Here is a 17,071-nt window from a genome sequence, read left to right as displayed (position 1 = left end):
TAACCTTTGTTATTCCAAGCCGACGTACAAGTTAGATAGGAAGCCATCTGCTCAGACGAAAGGCACCAGAAAGAAACCAAATAAAGAGATAGGGGACTCTCAAGAAATTGTCAAGTTCTCTTTAGAGTATGGAATGACAAAAGAAATGACTTAAAATGAATGAGCAGGAGGGGGAGAGGAGTGTATCAAATGTGTTGTTTGAAGGCTATTCTTTGCTCTCCTTGTACGCGATCCGCTTGGGAAGAGACTCGGAGGCCGCCTTTGCAAAGGCTTTTTATTTTTCTGTCAATAAACCTTTTTGAATTGTGAACCAGACTTGCCTCTGTGTTGTGAGGATTTAATAGTTGGGTTTTTTAAAATAGAACAAGCTGAATATATTGGAAGGCAATAGAAGTACACCGAAGGGAGGAGTTGAGTGAAAGAAGAAGGAGGGTGGAGAGGGTGAGAGAGAGGAGGAGGAGAAGGAAGGGAGGGAATGGATTAAGAGAGGGAGTGATAGAGGGGGAGGGGAAGTAGGTAGTAGAGGGGTATGTAAGAAGGAAGAATGAAAGTTGGAGGGGGTTGAAAGAGGGTGTATGGTGGGCCAAGGTGATATATTGGGTTTGTATTATAGGGGGCATTTTCTATATAAATGAGGGCTGTGTTTATTATTCAATGGCATATGCCCCGGTTATGCACAGTAAACATGTGATTGTATAGAATGAAATGGAAATAAAAATATTATGCTAATAATATTATGTTAATTATAATATTAATATTATAATATTAAATATATTATGCTAAAAAAATAAAAATAAAAAATAAAAAAGATAAAATAAAAAAAAAGAAAAAGAAAAAGAAAAAAAAATAGTTGGGTTTTTAATCTCACATGGGGGTCAACCGAGAAGGTTCTTTTCACCTCCGCCTTTCCTCGAAGGCCACGCGGGAAACTCTCCGGAGGCCTCAACCCTACCTGAATAATTCCAGAAGAGAATTCGGGTCCGACGTCAGCAGGGTAGTTTTCGATTAAGTAGAAGGCCACTGCGCACATGACCAAGATGTGCTGCTGGCTGTGGAGGTGCACACAGCTGTTAAAGAGAGACAAAAAAGAAGTGTGTGCGTGTGGTGTTTCAACGTATGACAGAGATCAGCATTAAAAACAAACACGCTCTTCTTTCGTTTTTCTACTTCTTCTGACCGAGGCTTCCCAAAATCACAAAGCAGATTCCTTGTCCGGACAAAATCCCTTTTTATGAAGCTACTGTGAATCCCTTGCATTCACATCCACCAAGCAGTCCCAGCAAACAGACTTTCAAGGGTGAATTGACAACCACAGACCTCATCAGGCTTGGAGAGCTGCCAGGCCGATATCTTCCAAACGCCACACTGTACAAGGAAATACTTGGCAGAATCTCTGAGAGTCACGAACAAATCTTCACACGAATGAAACGAACTAATGGTCTCCTGCAAACTCCACTCCCCTTTCGCTCCTCTTTATTCCCTCTGGGAGGGGCCAATCACCGTCCACCTGTGCCTTTACTCCCAAGTCGACCCTTGTTCCTTAGCTGTTCCCTTCTTCTGGCAACTCTGATCAAAATTCAGTCGCTTGGTAACTGACTTGTCTTTATCTTTATTGAATTGAATTTATTATATTTGTATGCTGCCCTCTTCCCCAAAGGGGACTCATGACGGTTGCTGTGGGGACCCCGAAGGGGACTCATGACGGTTGCTGTGTCCCGGGGTCACGTCATCATCCCCTTATGTGACCTTCTAACAAGCAAAAACAATGGGGAGGCCCGTTTCACTTAACAACCGGGTGCAGGGATGCACTTAACAACTAAGAAAGGTCGTAAAATGGGGCAGAACTCACTTCACAAATGTCTCAGCTTAAGGACAGAAATTTTGGGCTCAACTGGGGTCACAGGTCAAGGACTAGCTGTAAAAATAAAACAATATCTAAAGAAGGAACCAATGCCCCAATCAAGGAACTGCCAAAAAACTTAACAATAATACCCCGATCAAAGAAGCCTCCTGCTAACACTCACAGGGCCAGCCACTAGAATATGAATTGAGAGTATTCCTCTCCCTCCTGACACTGATAATGTTACCTAGTTGGGTCATGAAATGTCCGCAAGAAAACTACCAAGCTCAGAGAGCACTAAGGGACTGCTCATTTCAACCCTGAGCTAAAAATATTCTCCTTTATCGGGAACTAAAGTTTCTCATTTCAATAAAACACCTCTTCCCCCACCCCAAAATAGATAACCAGGTTAGGTTTTGATGCGTGTGTGTTAGGAATATAATCTAACGGTTGGGTTGGCAATATATATAAATCATGTAACAATGCTATACCTGTTTCTTTAAATCATACTGTAAAATGTGATTGGTTGCTGTTTTCCTCAATCGGCCATAAGAGGGAGCCAGAACGACTGTTAGTTCTTCTGTTTTGTTAGATGCTGGGCTGATCTGATCTGAGTGTTTTTGGAAGCTGGCTGTTAGAAGGTGCCCTGAGCTATTGTAAGTTTTGCAACTGCTAGCAAACTTTTGAGTGACAGACTGTTTGTATGATTATGGACTATATTATTTGGATTATCCCTTAACTGAAAGACGTTGATGACTGACTGTTTTATCCGTGTATCACTTGGACTGTTTGATGGACTCTGATACCTCTATTTTCACGAAAGTAAAAGCCCATTTAAACTGCAGTGTCTCTGTATGCTGGTTTGTGTCTTCTCCAACACAACTCTCACAACGCTTCGCTGAACACACACGCTCTCCCACCGGGGAGCTTACATAACAGTGTGGTTTCCCCCCCCTCTACAATTCCCCCCCCCCTTGTTGGATGATAATTTTAGCGAGGAGTTTCTTCTACCAAGACCTACTGGGCTACGCCACGCAGATTGGACAGCAGGTATTCGGTGATGACCGGAATAAGTTGCTTCGCCGTCTCGTCCAGGAGGTCGCACTCCAAAATGTACAGGATGCCATGCAGCGCGCCAATTCGGCTCGGCATGTGCGCGCTGCGGAGCGTCGATTCCAGCAGGCGGCTGACGGGCTCCGCCACTGCTTTATCCTGATGGATGGAAAAAAGATGGGGAGTAGTGGTGGTGGTGTCCAGTTGAATTTAGGCCAGGGCCTTTCAGGATTGGGACGGCTTGTAGGCGGAGAGGAAGGGCGGGGCAGGATGACCAAGAGAGGCTAAGCAGTGAACACGAGAGACAGAGCTCAGGCGAGGAGCAAGGACCACTCACTCCTGATCCGAGAGCATGGAGAGTGGAGAGAAGGCGAGAACAGCGCAGGCTGACTCGACTACTCGGGAGGAGAGAGGGGCCCCACCCCTCTTCACAAGCCACACCTGGGAACTGAGACTTAAGGAGACACTGGGGGTGGGGGGGAATTCTCGGGAACAAACACTAAATTCATGGAGTGCAGACATTTGAACTTTCCTGGATTCCTTGCATTCTTTCTGGATTTCTTGCTGTGCTCCTTTGCTTCCTGGACTTCTTGCTGGTGCTCACAGCATTGGACTCAAGGGGTGTGTGGGTGTGTGTGTGTGTGTGTGTGTGTGTGTGTGTGTGTGTTTTCACACTTTTCTCTGGGACTTGCCCGAAACGTGGGAGCGTTTGGGGCAATTTGGAGCAGTAAAGGGGCAGTTTGAACTATCAGCTGCCTCCCTTACCTCTGTGCCGTGCCCCTGGGTCGTGACAGGAAGTTTTGGACTCTACTGTGGGTCGTAAGTCGAGGACTTGCCTGTGATTATCCAAAAATCTTACCATGCCAAGGACAGCCGCTGCTTTGCACACAGCAGGGACCAAATACTGGAGAAGAATCTCGTCTTCCGAAGGGTGGACTTTTCGCAGTTCAGTTAACGTCGCGTACATCATTTCAAACTGATTTCTCTCCGTAAACAAGTCAGAGACGGCTAAAAGCTGCGAAGACATAAAGCCAGAAAACGCATGAAAATAAGCGGACCCTTTCATGTCGTAGATCTCAAGTCTTTGCATCAGAATTTGGGGCAGAAGGAATCCTGGGAAGGAAAGTTCATTTAGTGACCGTTCAAAGTTACAACATCAATGGCGGGGAAAAAGTGACCGATGACCCGTTTTCGCACTTAATGACCATGGCAGCAATGGACGCTTGGCTATTGACTCAGATTTATGATGGTTTTAATGTCCCGGGATCACTTGATCCCCTTTTTAGTGACCTTCTGACAAGCACAGTCAATAGGAAAACCAGTTTCACTTAACAACCGGGATACTGGTTTAACAACTGTGGTGATTCGCTTAGCAACTGTGGCAAGAAATATTGTAAAACGGGACAAAGTCACTTCACAAACATTTCACTTAGCAAAGGGAATTCTGGGCTCAACGGTGGTCATAACTTGAGGACCACCTGTGTTTCATTGCATTGCCTCTTGGGAGATTCTCTGTCATCCAGGTCATGGCATCCCCAAAGGTGCTTTTCGAAAGATTACTAAATTTGCAGATGATGGGACTCATCTCCCGTTTTCCTGCTGCATTTGTTAAGGGATTCCCTGCAGTGGTTCAATTAGTAACGCGGTCGTTAAATGAATCTGGCCTCCCCGTTGACTGTGCTGGTCAGAAGGACGCAAAAGGGGACACTGCAACCGAGTATTGGAAAAAAAGAGAACACACCACCAGAGCTAGATATAATCAGAAAAGTGTTGGCCTGTGCGGAAGCAGAGAGGCTCACTCTTGAACTTAAAAATAAAGGGGAATCAGAATATTTTGAAGTCTGGAATAGATTTTATGACTGGTATAAGACAATAGCCATAGCAATAGCAGTTAGACTTATATACCGCTTCATAGGGCTTTCAGCCCTCTCTAAGCGGTTTACAGAGTCAGCATATTGCCCCCAACAACAATCCGGGTCCTCATTTCACCCACCTCGGAAGGATGGAAGGCTGAGTCAACCTTTGAGCCGGTGAGATTTGAACCGCCGAACTGCAGAACTAGCAGTCAGCTGAAGTAGCCTGCATGCTGCATTTAACCACTGCGCCACCTCGGCTCGACAAGGTGACAAGACTGGAGCAAACTGTATATACTGTGATTGGACAGAAGGATTGATAATGTATTAAGTAGGCTAATTGTCAATAGTTGTGAATAGCTGTACATAATGTGAATGTATAATCACTGCATTGTTTTAAATGTAAAAATAATAAAAATATATTGGGGAAAAAAAACCGAGTCAGTTTACCAAGCGCCTGAATTTTAAACGCGGGACCATGGGGAAGCTGCCGTGGTCATTAAGTGTGAAAAATGGCCGCCAGTCACTTTTCTCAGTGCCGTTGTAACTTTGAACGGTCCCTACATGATATGTGGTAAGTCGAGAACTAGCTGTCTTAAGGCACTAAGGCCGTGATGGCAAACCTCTGGCATGCAAGCCATTTGTTAGGGCCCACGAGGCGTTGCCCTGTAAACTCCAGTGAGCTTGCCAGTGGGCTTTGGCCTTCTTTTTCGGGAAACGGACCTCCGGTTTGTGTGTTGGGCCGTTGGCCTCGGGGGGTTGGGGCTGTTTTCGCCCTCCCCAGGCTCCTAGAAAGCCTCTGGGGAGGGCGAAAAACAAGTCCATCGTGCACCAAAAGCGGGGAGGGGGGAGAAAGGGGTTTGCACCAGTGGTGGGATTCAGCCGGTTCGCCCCACTTCAGGAGAACCGGTTGTTAAATTTCTGAGCCTTTTGGTGAACTGGTTGTTGGAAGAAAACCATTAGGGCAGAGAATCAGTTGTTAAATTATTTGAATCTCAACACTGCTTTGCACACATGCATAGAATTATAATTATAGTTTATTAATCTTGTATGCCGCCCACTCCCGGAGGACTCCGGGCGGCTTACAATAAAAAGGGGAAAGGGAATAAATAAGACAGACAACAATTTAAGATACAACAACATTCATAGTTACCGTGGGGCTGGATACTTCAACAGCCCCCGGCCTGCCGGAACAGCCAGGACTTAGTGGCTTTACAGAAGGCCTGGAGGGTCGTAAGGGTCCGGATCTCCACGGGGAGCTCGTTCCAGAGGGTTGGAGCTGCAACAGAGAAGGCTCTCCCCCGGGAGATGGGTGTGGGCATACCGCGTGCACGACCCCTCTGCACTCCTCCCGCTTTTGGCACGCGATGGGAAAAAGGTTAGCCATCACTCCACTAAGACGTGAGACGCTCAGATTTGGAGAGATTTATAACCTTGGTAAAATAAAGCCAAAAGCCTAAACTACGCAGAAACACGGTTAATTGTATCAAGGAAAGTATTTCTTTGCTGCCGTGCTCAGCGGGACCGTCAACAGTTCAAAGCGGGGTTTGTGAGAATGAAAGCACTTAGAACGCTTACGGATCGGACCACTTCGCTGATCAGGGTAACTGGCGTCTTCTTGTTTGGGGTGGACGGGAGAATCCATTGACTGTATAACTCCAGCAGGAACTGGGAGCACGAATGAATGTCCACCCCGGCACGGTGCTTCCTACAAGTCAAGAGAGGTTCATGAGTTGACGGAAACCCATTGTAAATATTAAGATTTGCGATGTTGGCGAATATCTGAAACTCGGGTGGAGGATGAGATATGTGACATATCGCAACCGTCGTAAGCGTGAGTCAGTTGCCAAGCGTGTGAATTTTGATCATGTGATCAGGGGGGATGTCCCCAAGGTGCTTTTTCCTTTTCCAAGGGGCAACTGGAACTATTCTGGTTTTTCTTTGATGTTTCGCTTCTCATCCAGGAAGCTTCTTCCACTCTGACCTGGATGACGGAGAATCTCCATAGATGATCAGTTCGGGGGGGTGGGTTTCTGCCGGTGTTACTACCGGTTCGGTGTGCGCCTGCGCAGTTCCCTGTAAACAGGTCTGCGCATGCGCAGAACATTAAAAATGTCAAAAGAACATGCCACGGCGACCGGGCAACCAGTTCAGGGGCGTGGCCAGCCTGCTGTCCCTACAGGTTTGGCGACCAGTCACAATTTCCACTACCGGTTCGCCCGAACCAGTGTGAACTGGTAGCAACCCACCTCTGATGGGGATGCTAAAAGGTCATAAGTGTGAAAAACGGTAAGTTTGGTCATTAAATGTGTTGTAAGTCAAGGACCACCTGACTACCGCATTTTTTAGAGTATAAGACCCACCAGAGGATAAGATGCACCAAGAGTTTGAAGAGGCAAATTAAAAAAAAAAGTTTTTGCACTCCGCAGACCCCCCAAAAATGGCCCGTTTCCCCCCCCCCAAAAGGGCATGGCTAGCCTTTAGGAGGCTTATAGAGTGCTCCTGGGGCAAAAATGAGCAAAAAAACAGCCTGTTCTTTGTTCATTTTTGCCCTCCCCAGCCCCCAGGAGCACTCTGGAAGCCTCCTAAAGGCTATTCACTACCATTTTTGCAAAGGGGGAGGGGTTTGGGGAGGTCAAAAGTGCTGTATTCAATGTATTTTTTGGAGGGAAAGGTGCGTCTTATACTCTGAAAAATACAGTAATTAAGATACGGGAATTTCATCTCAGATTTGAAAGCTTTGAGGTTATTCTGAGCCGAAACCCCCGGATGGGCACAGGAAGAGAGAGAGAGAGAAAAAAGACACACCTGGAATTGATGGGGGAAGATGGGGGGGAAGAAAGGGCAGGCATGTCACTCTCATCATCTTCATCTTCGCCCCATTCTTCTTCCCGCAACGGGGTAATGCTATTTCCCAGCCACACCGAATGGATGGAGACCTGCCGGTCAAAAAAAAAAAGAAAGAAAAAAATAAAAGATTGAAAGCAATTCTTGAACTCCTTCACAACGCGCGCATCAACGTCACAAAACATCACCCTGAATTCATGCGGCGGTCAAATAATGAAGAAACCAAAAACGCCATCTACGGCGAGTTCTCGACGTACGACCAAAACCCGAGGCTCAACATTTCAGTGTTGCACAGGGGTTAAAAGTAATTTCATGACTTCTTTTGCCGACCGCTGTTAAGCGAGTCACTGAAGTTGTTAACTCAGTCACAGGGTCGTTCAGTGAATCTAGCTTGCCCCGTCGACTTTGCTTGTCGGAAGGCCACAAACGAGGTCGTGTGACCCCCACCTCGGACGTTGCAACCGTCATCAAATAGAAGTCGGTTGCCAAACGTCCGAATATAAACCACATGATCACGGGGGGAGGGAAGGGGGGAGGATGCTGCAGTGGTCGTAAAGTGTGAAAAATGGCCAGAAATCCCTTTGGTTCAGTGCCGCTGTAACTCCGAAAAATGACTCTCTTTCCTTAACGGGCATTTGGACACACCTGTCCCAGTTTGTATGACATATTCCCCATTTCGCGTTCCGTATTGATCTGAAGCAGCAGTTTTTCGTGGCTAATGAGGGAACCTGAAATGAGAAGAAGAAACATAAGTAGGACGGCCAGAGATTCGATTTGTTCATCTATTAGACAGATAAAGGAGAAACTACACAGATCTCCACTCCAGAGGTGGTTTTTCAGCCGGTTTGGAGCGGTTCGGGCGAACAGGTAGCGAAAATTTTCAGTAGTTCGGAGAACCAGCAAATACCACCTCTGGCTGGCCCCAACCTCCCGCCTCCGTCGTTCCCTGTCCTATATTACTTTGTTTTTTTTAGCTCAGCTGATTCACGCGGCAGAGGAGATTACTGCGCCTCAGCACCGCTGACACCGAGGACGGTCTTTGAGTGCTATACGCGCAAAGCACACTCTCGTAGAACCGGTAGGGAAAGATTTGGAATCCCACCACTGCTGCAGTCCCTGATCTGGGGGACGGCTTGGCCTGCAGGAAGAAACTGAGGAGGGAGATTCTCTCCTCTTGTCTGTTACTGGAGGGGAGGGGAAGGTGTCAGGCCTCCGTCGGAGTCTGAATCAGCGGAGGAAGATCAACGGGAAATGGAGCCGACGAAGAGGCGGCTTCATTGGCTTCGGAGGAATGTGTGGAGGAGGAAGCCGAGTCAAGCCAGAGCCTTTCAGGATTGGGATGGCTTGTAGGCAGGGAAGAACAGAGGCAGGATGACCAGGAGAGGCTGAGGGACAGAGCTCAGGCAATGAGCAAGGACCATCCACTCCTGATCCGAGAGCATGGAGAGTAGAGAGAAGGCGAGAACAGAGCAGGCTGATCCAGCTGTAAAGTACCCTAACGATGCCTGCTTCATAATAAGCGACCTGATAGTGTAATACAAAAAGCAGTGATTTATTAACAGCTGCATTAGGCGGTGCTCATCTCCGTTTCAAAGCCGAAGGGCCAGCGCTGTCCGAAGACGTCTCCGTGGTCATGTGGCCGGCATGACTCAATGCCGAAGGTGCACGGAACGCTGTTCCCTTCCCACCAAAGGTGGCTCCTATTTTTCTACTTGCATTTTTACGTGCTTTCGAACTGCTAGGTTGGCAGAAGCTGGGACGAGTCACGGGAGCTCACTCCATTATGCGGCACTAGGGATTCAAACTGCTGAACTGCCAACCTTTCTGATCGACAAGTTCGGCGTCTTAGCCACCGAGTTGAGATACTGACAAATATATAAACCGCCGTTTTACCTGTAGTAGAGGGGGCCAGGGATGGAACAGGGTCCCACACCTGGTATACATGGTGGCAAGCGACGTTGTCCCTCTTAGAGGCCATTTCTTGGATCTCTTGCTCGACAATCCCACGGATAATGTTCAGTTTCCTCCCGAACCTGATAGTCAGCAGAAAGAATGCATTGTGTGAGTAGTAATATATTTAGAAACGGTCAAATCAGTGAGACGTCTTTTCAAAACGTGTTCCTTCTCCCCTGAAAGCACGTGATACTTGAAATGGGCTATAGGAAGTCCTCGGCTTATGACAGTTCATGTAGTGATTGTTAAAAGTTAACTCAGTTCTTCAAGCCTTCACAGACCCTCCGTGATGACATTGTGTCCCCCCCACCAGGGTTCTGTGTACTGCAAGTTGAGGGACACTGTCTTAGATAAACATAATGATACAGAGTCAAATGAAGGGAGAGAGAGTGAGAGAGAGAGAGAAAATAAAAGAAAACTGCTTTTAATCCTTCTCAATCACTTGTTGGGATTAGAAGGGATTTGTCCATGGTTGAACTCGTGCTGCTTAAGTCGCCCCGATGTAAAAAAAGGGGTTGAGACTCTTAGAAAAAGTGCATTCTATTTTTGTAAAATTTTGTAAAAATTCTATTCCATTCCATATTTTCTCTTCTTCACTCCTCTCTTCCTATTTTCTATTCCATTCCATATTTTCTCATCTCTTCTCCTCTCTTCCTATTCCCTATTCCAGTCCATATTTTCTATTCTATTCTATTCTTACTCCTATTCTATTCCATTCCATATTTTCTCTTCTCCACCCCTCTCTTCCTATTCTCTATTCCATTCCATATTTTCTATTCTATTCTATTCCTATTCCATATTTTCTCGTCTCTTCTCCTCTCTTTCTATTCTCTATTCCATATTTTCCATTCCATTCCATTCCATTCTATTCTTACTCCTATTCTATTCCATATTTTCTCATCTCTTCTCCTCTCTTCCTATTCTCTATTCCAGTCCATATTTTCTATTTTCTATTCTATTCTATTCTTTTCCATTCCATTCCATTCTTTCTCCTCTCTTCTCTCTTCCTATTCTTTATTCCATTCCATTCCATTTTCTATTCCATTCTAATTCTATTTTCCATTCCATTCCATTCTTTCTCGTCTCTTTTCTCTTCCTATTCTTTATTCTATTCCATTCCATTTTCTATTCTATTCTATTCTATTCTTACTCCTATTCTATTCTATTCTATTCCATTCCATATTTTCTCATCTCCACTCCTCTTCCTATTCTCTATTCCATTCCATATTTTCTACTCTATTCTATTCCTATTCCATATTTTCTCGTCTCTTCTCCTCTTTTTCTATTCTCTATTCCATATTTTCCATTCCATATTTTCTATTCTATTCTATTCTTACTCCTATTCTATTCCATATTTTCTCATCTCTTCTCCTCTCTTCCTATTCTCTATTCCAGTCCATATTTTCTACTCTATTCTATTCCTATTCCATATTTTCTCGTCTCTTCTCCTCTCTTTCTATTCTCTATTCCATATTTTCCATTCCATTCCATTCTATTCTATTCTTACTCCTATTCTATTCCATATTTTCTCCTCTCTTCTCCTCTCTTCCTATTCCCTATTCCATTCCATATTTTCTATTCTATTCTATTCTTACTCCTATTCTATTCCATTCCTTCTCATCTCTTTTCTCTTCCTATTCTTTATTCCATTCCATTCCATTTTCTATTCTATTCTAATTCTATTTTCCATTCCACTCCATTCTTTCTCGTCTCTTTTCTCTTCCTGTTCCTTATTCTATTCCATTCCATATTCTATTCTATTCTATTCTATTCTATTCTATTCTATTCTATTCTATCCCATTCCTATTCTGCCACCAGGAAGCCTGTGGCAGACTCAGGGAACTTCTCATGGAGTTTGCTCTTGTTCCTGTTTTTGACACCCCCACCCCCCCCTGAAGCCCCCTATTACACTCCTATCACAGAACCCAGGAGGTTATAGGTTGCGTTCCCCCAATCAAGGCCTAATGAGGGATAAAGGAAGCAAATGCCCCCATTCCTCCCCCCCCCCCCACGAAATACCTGGTGTCAAGAGCTTTCAAGGTTTTGTTCCGAGGCTGCTGCTCCAGACAGCTGACGGCTGGGTTGCCGGCCAGCGGGATGGTCATTGCGCTCAGCACCAAGGAGGTGATGGCTTGCACAGCCAGGACATTGATCTGGGTCCTTTCCATGTCTTCCTGGAAACCAAAAAAAAAAAGAAAAAAAAAGGCACAGGTATCTATCTACCGTATTTTTGGAAGTATAAGACGCACCAGAGTATAAGACTCACCAAGATTTTGAAGAGGTACATTTTTAAAAAAAAGCTTTTGCCCTCTGCACGCCTCGTTTTTTTTGTGTGAAAAAAACCCTGCAAAGTGCTCCCGGGGGCTGGGGGCAAAAATGAGCAAAAAAGGCCATTATTATTATTATTATTTTTGCAAAAAAATGGCATGCATAGGCTTCGGGAGGCTTGTAGAGTGCTCCCGGGGGCTGGGGCAGAAATGAACAAAAAATGGCCCACTTTCCACTCATTTTTGCCCTCCTGGGCCCCCATGAGTACTTTGCAGGCCTCCCAAACCCTCTGCATGTCCATTTTTGCAAAGGGGCGAGGTTTCGTGAGGCCAAAAATGTTGTATTCGGTGTATAAGACGCACACAGAGAAAAAGAGACAGAGAGAGAGACACACACACAGAGAAACACAGAGAGAAGACAAAGAGAGAGAGGCAGAGAGAGAGAGGCAGAGAGAGAGACACACACAGAGAAACACAGAGAGAAGACAAAGAGAGAGAGGCAGAGAGAGAGAGAGAGAGACAGAGACAGAGAGAGAGGCAGAGAGAGAGACACACACAGAGAAACACAGAGAGAAGACAAAGAGAGAGAGGCAGAGAGAGATAGAGAGAGACAGAGACAGAGAGAGAGGCAGAGAGACACACACAGAGAAACACAGAGAGAAGACGAAGAGAAAGAGGCAGAGAGAGAGGGTGGGGGGCAAGGCCAGAGGGCACCAAAGACCCCTGATTATTTTACCTCTTGCTGGTTTTCCTCCTGATCCATGGCGATCGGCTGGGTCACGAGGACTCCCAGGAGGCTGGCCCAGGTTTCCTCAAACTGCATGCGGTTGGTCCACCCTAGAGATGAAAAGCGCAGGCTTGCCGTGAGATGGGCAGCTTCAGAAATATGACACAGATCAATCAATATTTAGCCTTCCAGAATCCAGAGCCGCTTATTTACAACCCGGAGGGACAGCAGCATGGCGCAGAGGTTAGAACGCAGTATTGCAGGCTAACTCTGCCCACAGCTAGGAAGTTCGATCCTGACCGGCTCAAGGTTGGCTCAGCCTTCCGTCCTTCCGAGGTGGGTCAACTGAGGACCCAGATTGTTGGGGGCAAGAGGCTGACTCTGCAAACCACTTAGAGAGGGCTGTGAAAGCACTGTGAAGCGGGATATAAGTCTAAATGCTACTGATGTTGCAATCTTTATGTCCCTGTTCTCAGGAACTCTGCCTGGGCTGGAGACCTTCAGATCTGCAACGGCTGTTAAGGACGGCAGAGAATTGCAGGCAAATTCACCCAGAATTAAAACTTTATTTTATTATTTTATTTTTTTAGAAATCATGCTTTAATCCAGAGATGAGATTCCAACATATGGTACATGGGCATTTCCCAACACTTCTTAACTGATTTGATTTGATGAATTTATAGGCCGCCCAATCCCGAAGGACTCCGGGCGGCTTACAGAAAATGAATTTTAAAAAGTAAAGAGTTAAAGAACTGCACATAATATAGGAATTGATGGGAATATTATACTTTTTTTTTCCCCTTTAGAATTACTATTTCTCAAAACCCAAAATATTTTTTTAAAAAAAACATTCATTCAGCCAGCCTCCTGTAACAGATAACGTCGTAATTTGGGGTCTCTTGTTTTCCTGCTTAACACATAACAGGATTCACCCAGAATTAAAACTTTTTAATGGGGGTTTTAAAACGTTAACCTGTCCCAAAAGCCTTTCGGGGAGTTTCCTGACTAAAACTCATTTCCACGTTCCGGGACTTACCCAGCGTGTTAATTCGGTAGATGAATTCTTTGAAGATTTCTCTCTCTTGGAGAAATTCCACCGGGATTTCTGGGAACGTCGTGCCGAATTCCCCCGTCGGCCTTGGCGACCAGCCCAATTTCCAGACCTATCCCGGCGTAGAAGGGTGGAGAAAGCTCACTTAGTGCCCAAAGTTGCAACATCACTGGGAAAAAGAGTGACTGATGACCGTTTTTCACACTTATGACCATCCCTGGGTCACGGAAGCGAAATTCAGACCCTTGGCCACTGACTCACATTTATGACGGTTGCAGTGTCCTAGGGGGGGGGGTGTCGTGTGACCCCCTTTTGCGACCTAGCAACTGTGGCGAGAAAGGTGGTATAAAATGGAGCAAAACTCACTTAGCAAATGTCTCACTTTAACCGTATAAATTTTGGGCAACCTTGTGGTCGTATCTCGAGGACTACCTGCAGGGGTGGGATTCAGCCAGTTCGGGCCGATTCGGGTGAACTGGACATTAATCTCACATCTGGTTCGCAAACCGGTAGTTCTGACGACCAGCTGGCCCGGCCCCTCCTCTCCCAGGACTCTCCAGGCGCCCCGTTCTGGCTCCCAGGTCAGTTTAGGGAGGCCTCCTAGGCCCAAATGGGCCGCGGGAGTGTGTGGCGCAGGAGTGCGTGTGTGTGTGTGTAGCGCAAAACGCCTGCTCACTGAACCGGTTGTTAAAAACGGTTGCATCCCACCATGAGTTTGCAATCTGTATACTAATACTGTCAACTCGTAAAGCAAATACTAGCCATTTGGAAGCTGGGCTTTTGGGGCATTTCGTTCCCAGTGTTGTGGCCCGGCGGCGGCCAGTGGAGCTGCCAGCAGAGTCGGAGAGTGAGGAGGTTGGGGAGGAACCTGGGCCAGTCCTTGGGATTGAGGAAAGCTCAGACAAGGGCTCTGCGTCAGAAGCAGAGGGAGAGCTAAACAACAGTGAGGCAGAGGAACAGCTGGAGCCTGTTCCCAGTGTGTGCATGCGCAGAGCTGTCAGAAGACAAGAACAACTCAGAAAGCAGGGTTGACTTGGGAGTAAAGCCCCACCTTGGAGATGATTGGCCCCTCCCAGAGGAAACTAAAGAGGAGTGAATTGGGGGGGGTGCTTTTGCAGGAAATAATTCATTCCTTTGGTCGTTTTATGAGTGGAAAGTTTTCTTTGTGACTATAAGAGACTCTGTTGCCTCTCACTGTATGTGGAAACTAGTTATCTGGCAGCGTTCCAAGCGAGATAAGGTTCGTGTTGATAAATATTCCTCTGAAAGCTTCTTGCTTTCTAAGGAAGGCTGGGTCAGAACACCTGACTAAGGACAGATCATTAAAAAGAAGCACTATATTATTTGCAATAATAAATATAGATATCTCAAAATATAAACGCTGTGGCTAAATTCCTTTGAAAAACCAGAGCGGACTAAGCAGGGGGAAAAAAACCTTTGGCTTCTCAGTTCAGGACGTACCAGGAGGGGTACCCGGGCGTAGCTGTTGACTAAGGGCAGCCGAGACAGGCTGATGATGATGCTCCTCAGAACGGGGGTCAGGAATGCGGGGATGGGGCTGTTCTTCTTGTGCCCCAGAGCCAAGACAGACTGCAGGCATTCCACCAACTCGGCTACCACTTCACACGTTGCTGTAATGGACTCAGAATCTTAAGTGGACAATAAATCAAAAAATTATTATAGTAAATTAAATGGAAGTTAAGAACGGGGAGTATCCATCCATCCAGTATCCTAACTTATACATCCATCCATCCATTCATGCATCCATCTATCATGTCTATCATATCTATCATGTCCCCTCTTATCCATCCATCCATCCATCCTGCGTCCTATCTTATACATACACCAACAATTCATTTATCCTTTGCATGCATCCATCCACCACCTACCCATCATGCATCCTATCTTATCTATATATCCAAACATTCATTCATCCCTCCATCCACGCATCCATCCAGTATCCTATTTTATCCATCCATCCATTCATCCTATGTCCTATCTTATCCATACACCAACAATTCATTTATCCTTCCATGCATCCATGCATCCATCCATCCATCCAGTATCCTATCTTATCCATCCACCCACCCACCCACCCATCATGCATCCTATCTTATCCATACTTCCAAACATTTTCATCCCTCCATCCATGCATCCATTCAGTATCCTATCTTATCCATCCATCCATCCATCCATCCATCCATCCATCCATCCATCCATCCATCCAGCCAGCCAGCCAGCCAGCCAGCCAGCCAGCGTCCTATCTTATCCATACTTCCAAACATCCATTCATCCCTCCATCCATGCATCCATTCAGTATCCTATCTTATCTATCCATCCATCCATCCAGCCAGCCAGCCAGCGTCCTATCTTATCCATACATCCAACAATTCATTCATCCTTCCATGCATCCATCCACCCAGTATCCTATCTTATCCATCCATCCACCCACCCACCCACCCACCCACCCACCCACCCATCCAGTATCCTATCTTATCCATCCATCCATCCATCCAGTATCCTATCTTATCCATCCACCCACCCACCCACCCATCATGCATCCTATCTTATCCATACATCCAAACATTCATTCATCCCTCCATCCATGCATCCATCCAGTATCCTATCTATCCATCCAGTTTGATACTGAATGCATTAATACATCTTTGATGTGTTTATGCTTTCCAATTTCCCAAGAACAGCCACCAAAGGGAAACTGAGGCTGGAAAAGTCATTTCTCGACCTTTCTCTTACAGCTGGGTCCTAGTAAATCTCACCCGGAAGCCTTCAGAGAAATACGTAAACTTAAAGTGAAATTCACATCTAATTCTTTAGTAGTTGCAATGCATCTGCAGCCCCCCCTTACATCCAATGCAACTCTAGGTAGGATCATGGCATATAACCTGTATGTTCACCTAAGACGTATATCAAAACACAACTTCATGCGTACGCCGCGTCGGTTTTATCCTTACTTGGTGTTTGTGAAGCCTTTTCGTTCTCACTGCCGGCCTTCTGAATCTTCTTCCTTTTCTCTGGACTCAGGAGGCGATTTCCCGGTTCAATGGCCACTAAACCAGACGGAAGCAACACGCGTTTCACAAAACGGATCCTTCAAAGATCTCCGGTGGTACACACGAACGTCAGAAAAAGTTTCCGAAGAAACTTCAGAATACAGACTCGCTCCGACTCTTAAAGTTTTGGGGTGGGGTTTTTTTTTTGCCTGGAGTGAGTGAGTGGATTTTTTTCTTTTTTTACGAACTTCCCTCACTCCATTTGCATTCATTTTGTTTGACAGGGAGAGCAGCCTGGCATAGTGGTTAAAGACACTGGACTGGAGGCCGAGAAGAAATGCTTCTAGACCTGCTCTAGGCACAAAAGCAGCTGCTTCATTTGGGGAAATCCCTCGCCCTCAAGCCTAGGAAGGAACTACCCAGGGCAAGCCACTTGTGGGAATATTTTCCCCCAAGCCTGCAAGAAATT

General features: G+C 46.0%; 1 protein-coding gene across 3 annotated transcripts in view; it reads right to left on the bottom strand.

Moving 5' to 3' along the window:
* HTT (huntingtin) overlaps positions 1-17,071 on the bottom strand; it is a 94,555-nt gene that overhangs the window by 6,828 nt on the left and 70,656 nt on the right. For all 3 annotated transcript variants that reach the window (XM_087724874.1, XM_087724875.1, XM_087724876.1), the window contains 12 exons: positions 16,564-16,659; positions 15,053-15,240; positions 13,577-13,703; positions 12,550-12,650; positions 11,566-11,720; positions 9,487-9,626; positions 8,239-8,321; positions 7,555-7,685; positions 6,325-6,454; positions 3,753-3,908; positions 2,862-3,052; positions 953-1,067 (listed from right to left, as the gene is read on the bottom strand). In XM_087724874.1, coding sequence (XP_087581000.1) covers positions 953-1,067; positions 2,862-3,052; positions 3,753-3,908; positions 6,325-6,454; positions 7,555-7,685; positions 8,239-8,321; positions 9,487-9,626; positions 11,566-11,720; positions 12,550-12,650; positions 13,577-13,703; positions 15,053-15,240; positions 16,564-16,659 — 1,613 coding nt within the window. The remainder of the gene's footprint in view (positions 1-952; positions 1,068-2,861; positions 3,053-3,752; positions 3,909-6,324; positions 6,455-7,554; positions 7,686-8,238; positions 8,322-9,486; positions 9,627-11,565; positions 11,721-12,549; positions 12,651-13,576; positions 13,704-15,052; positions 15,241-16,563; positions 16,660-17,071) is intronic.

The sequence above is a fragment of the Thamnophis sirtalis genome, unplaced genomic scaffold (genome assembly GCF_051295495.1).
Source record: "Thamnophis sirtalis isolate CommonGarterSnake01/CBP01778 unplaced genomic scaffold, rThaSir2_p1.2 scaffold_10, whole genome shotgun sequence".
NCBI lineage: Eukaryota > Metazoa > Chordata > Lepidosauria > Squamata > Natricidae > Thamnophis > Thamnophis sirtalis.
The sequence above is the reverse complement of the archived record's forward strand: the minus strand, read 5'-3'. Positions and strand labels throughout refer to the sequence as shown.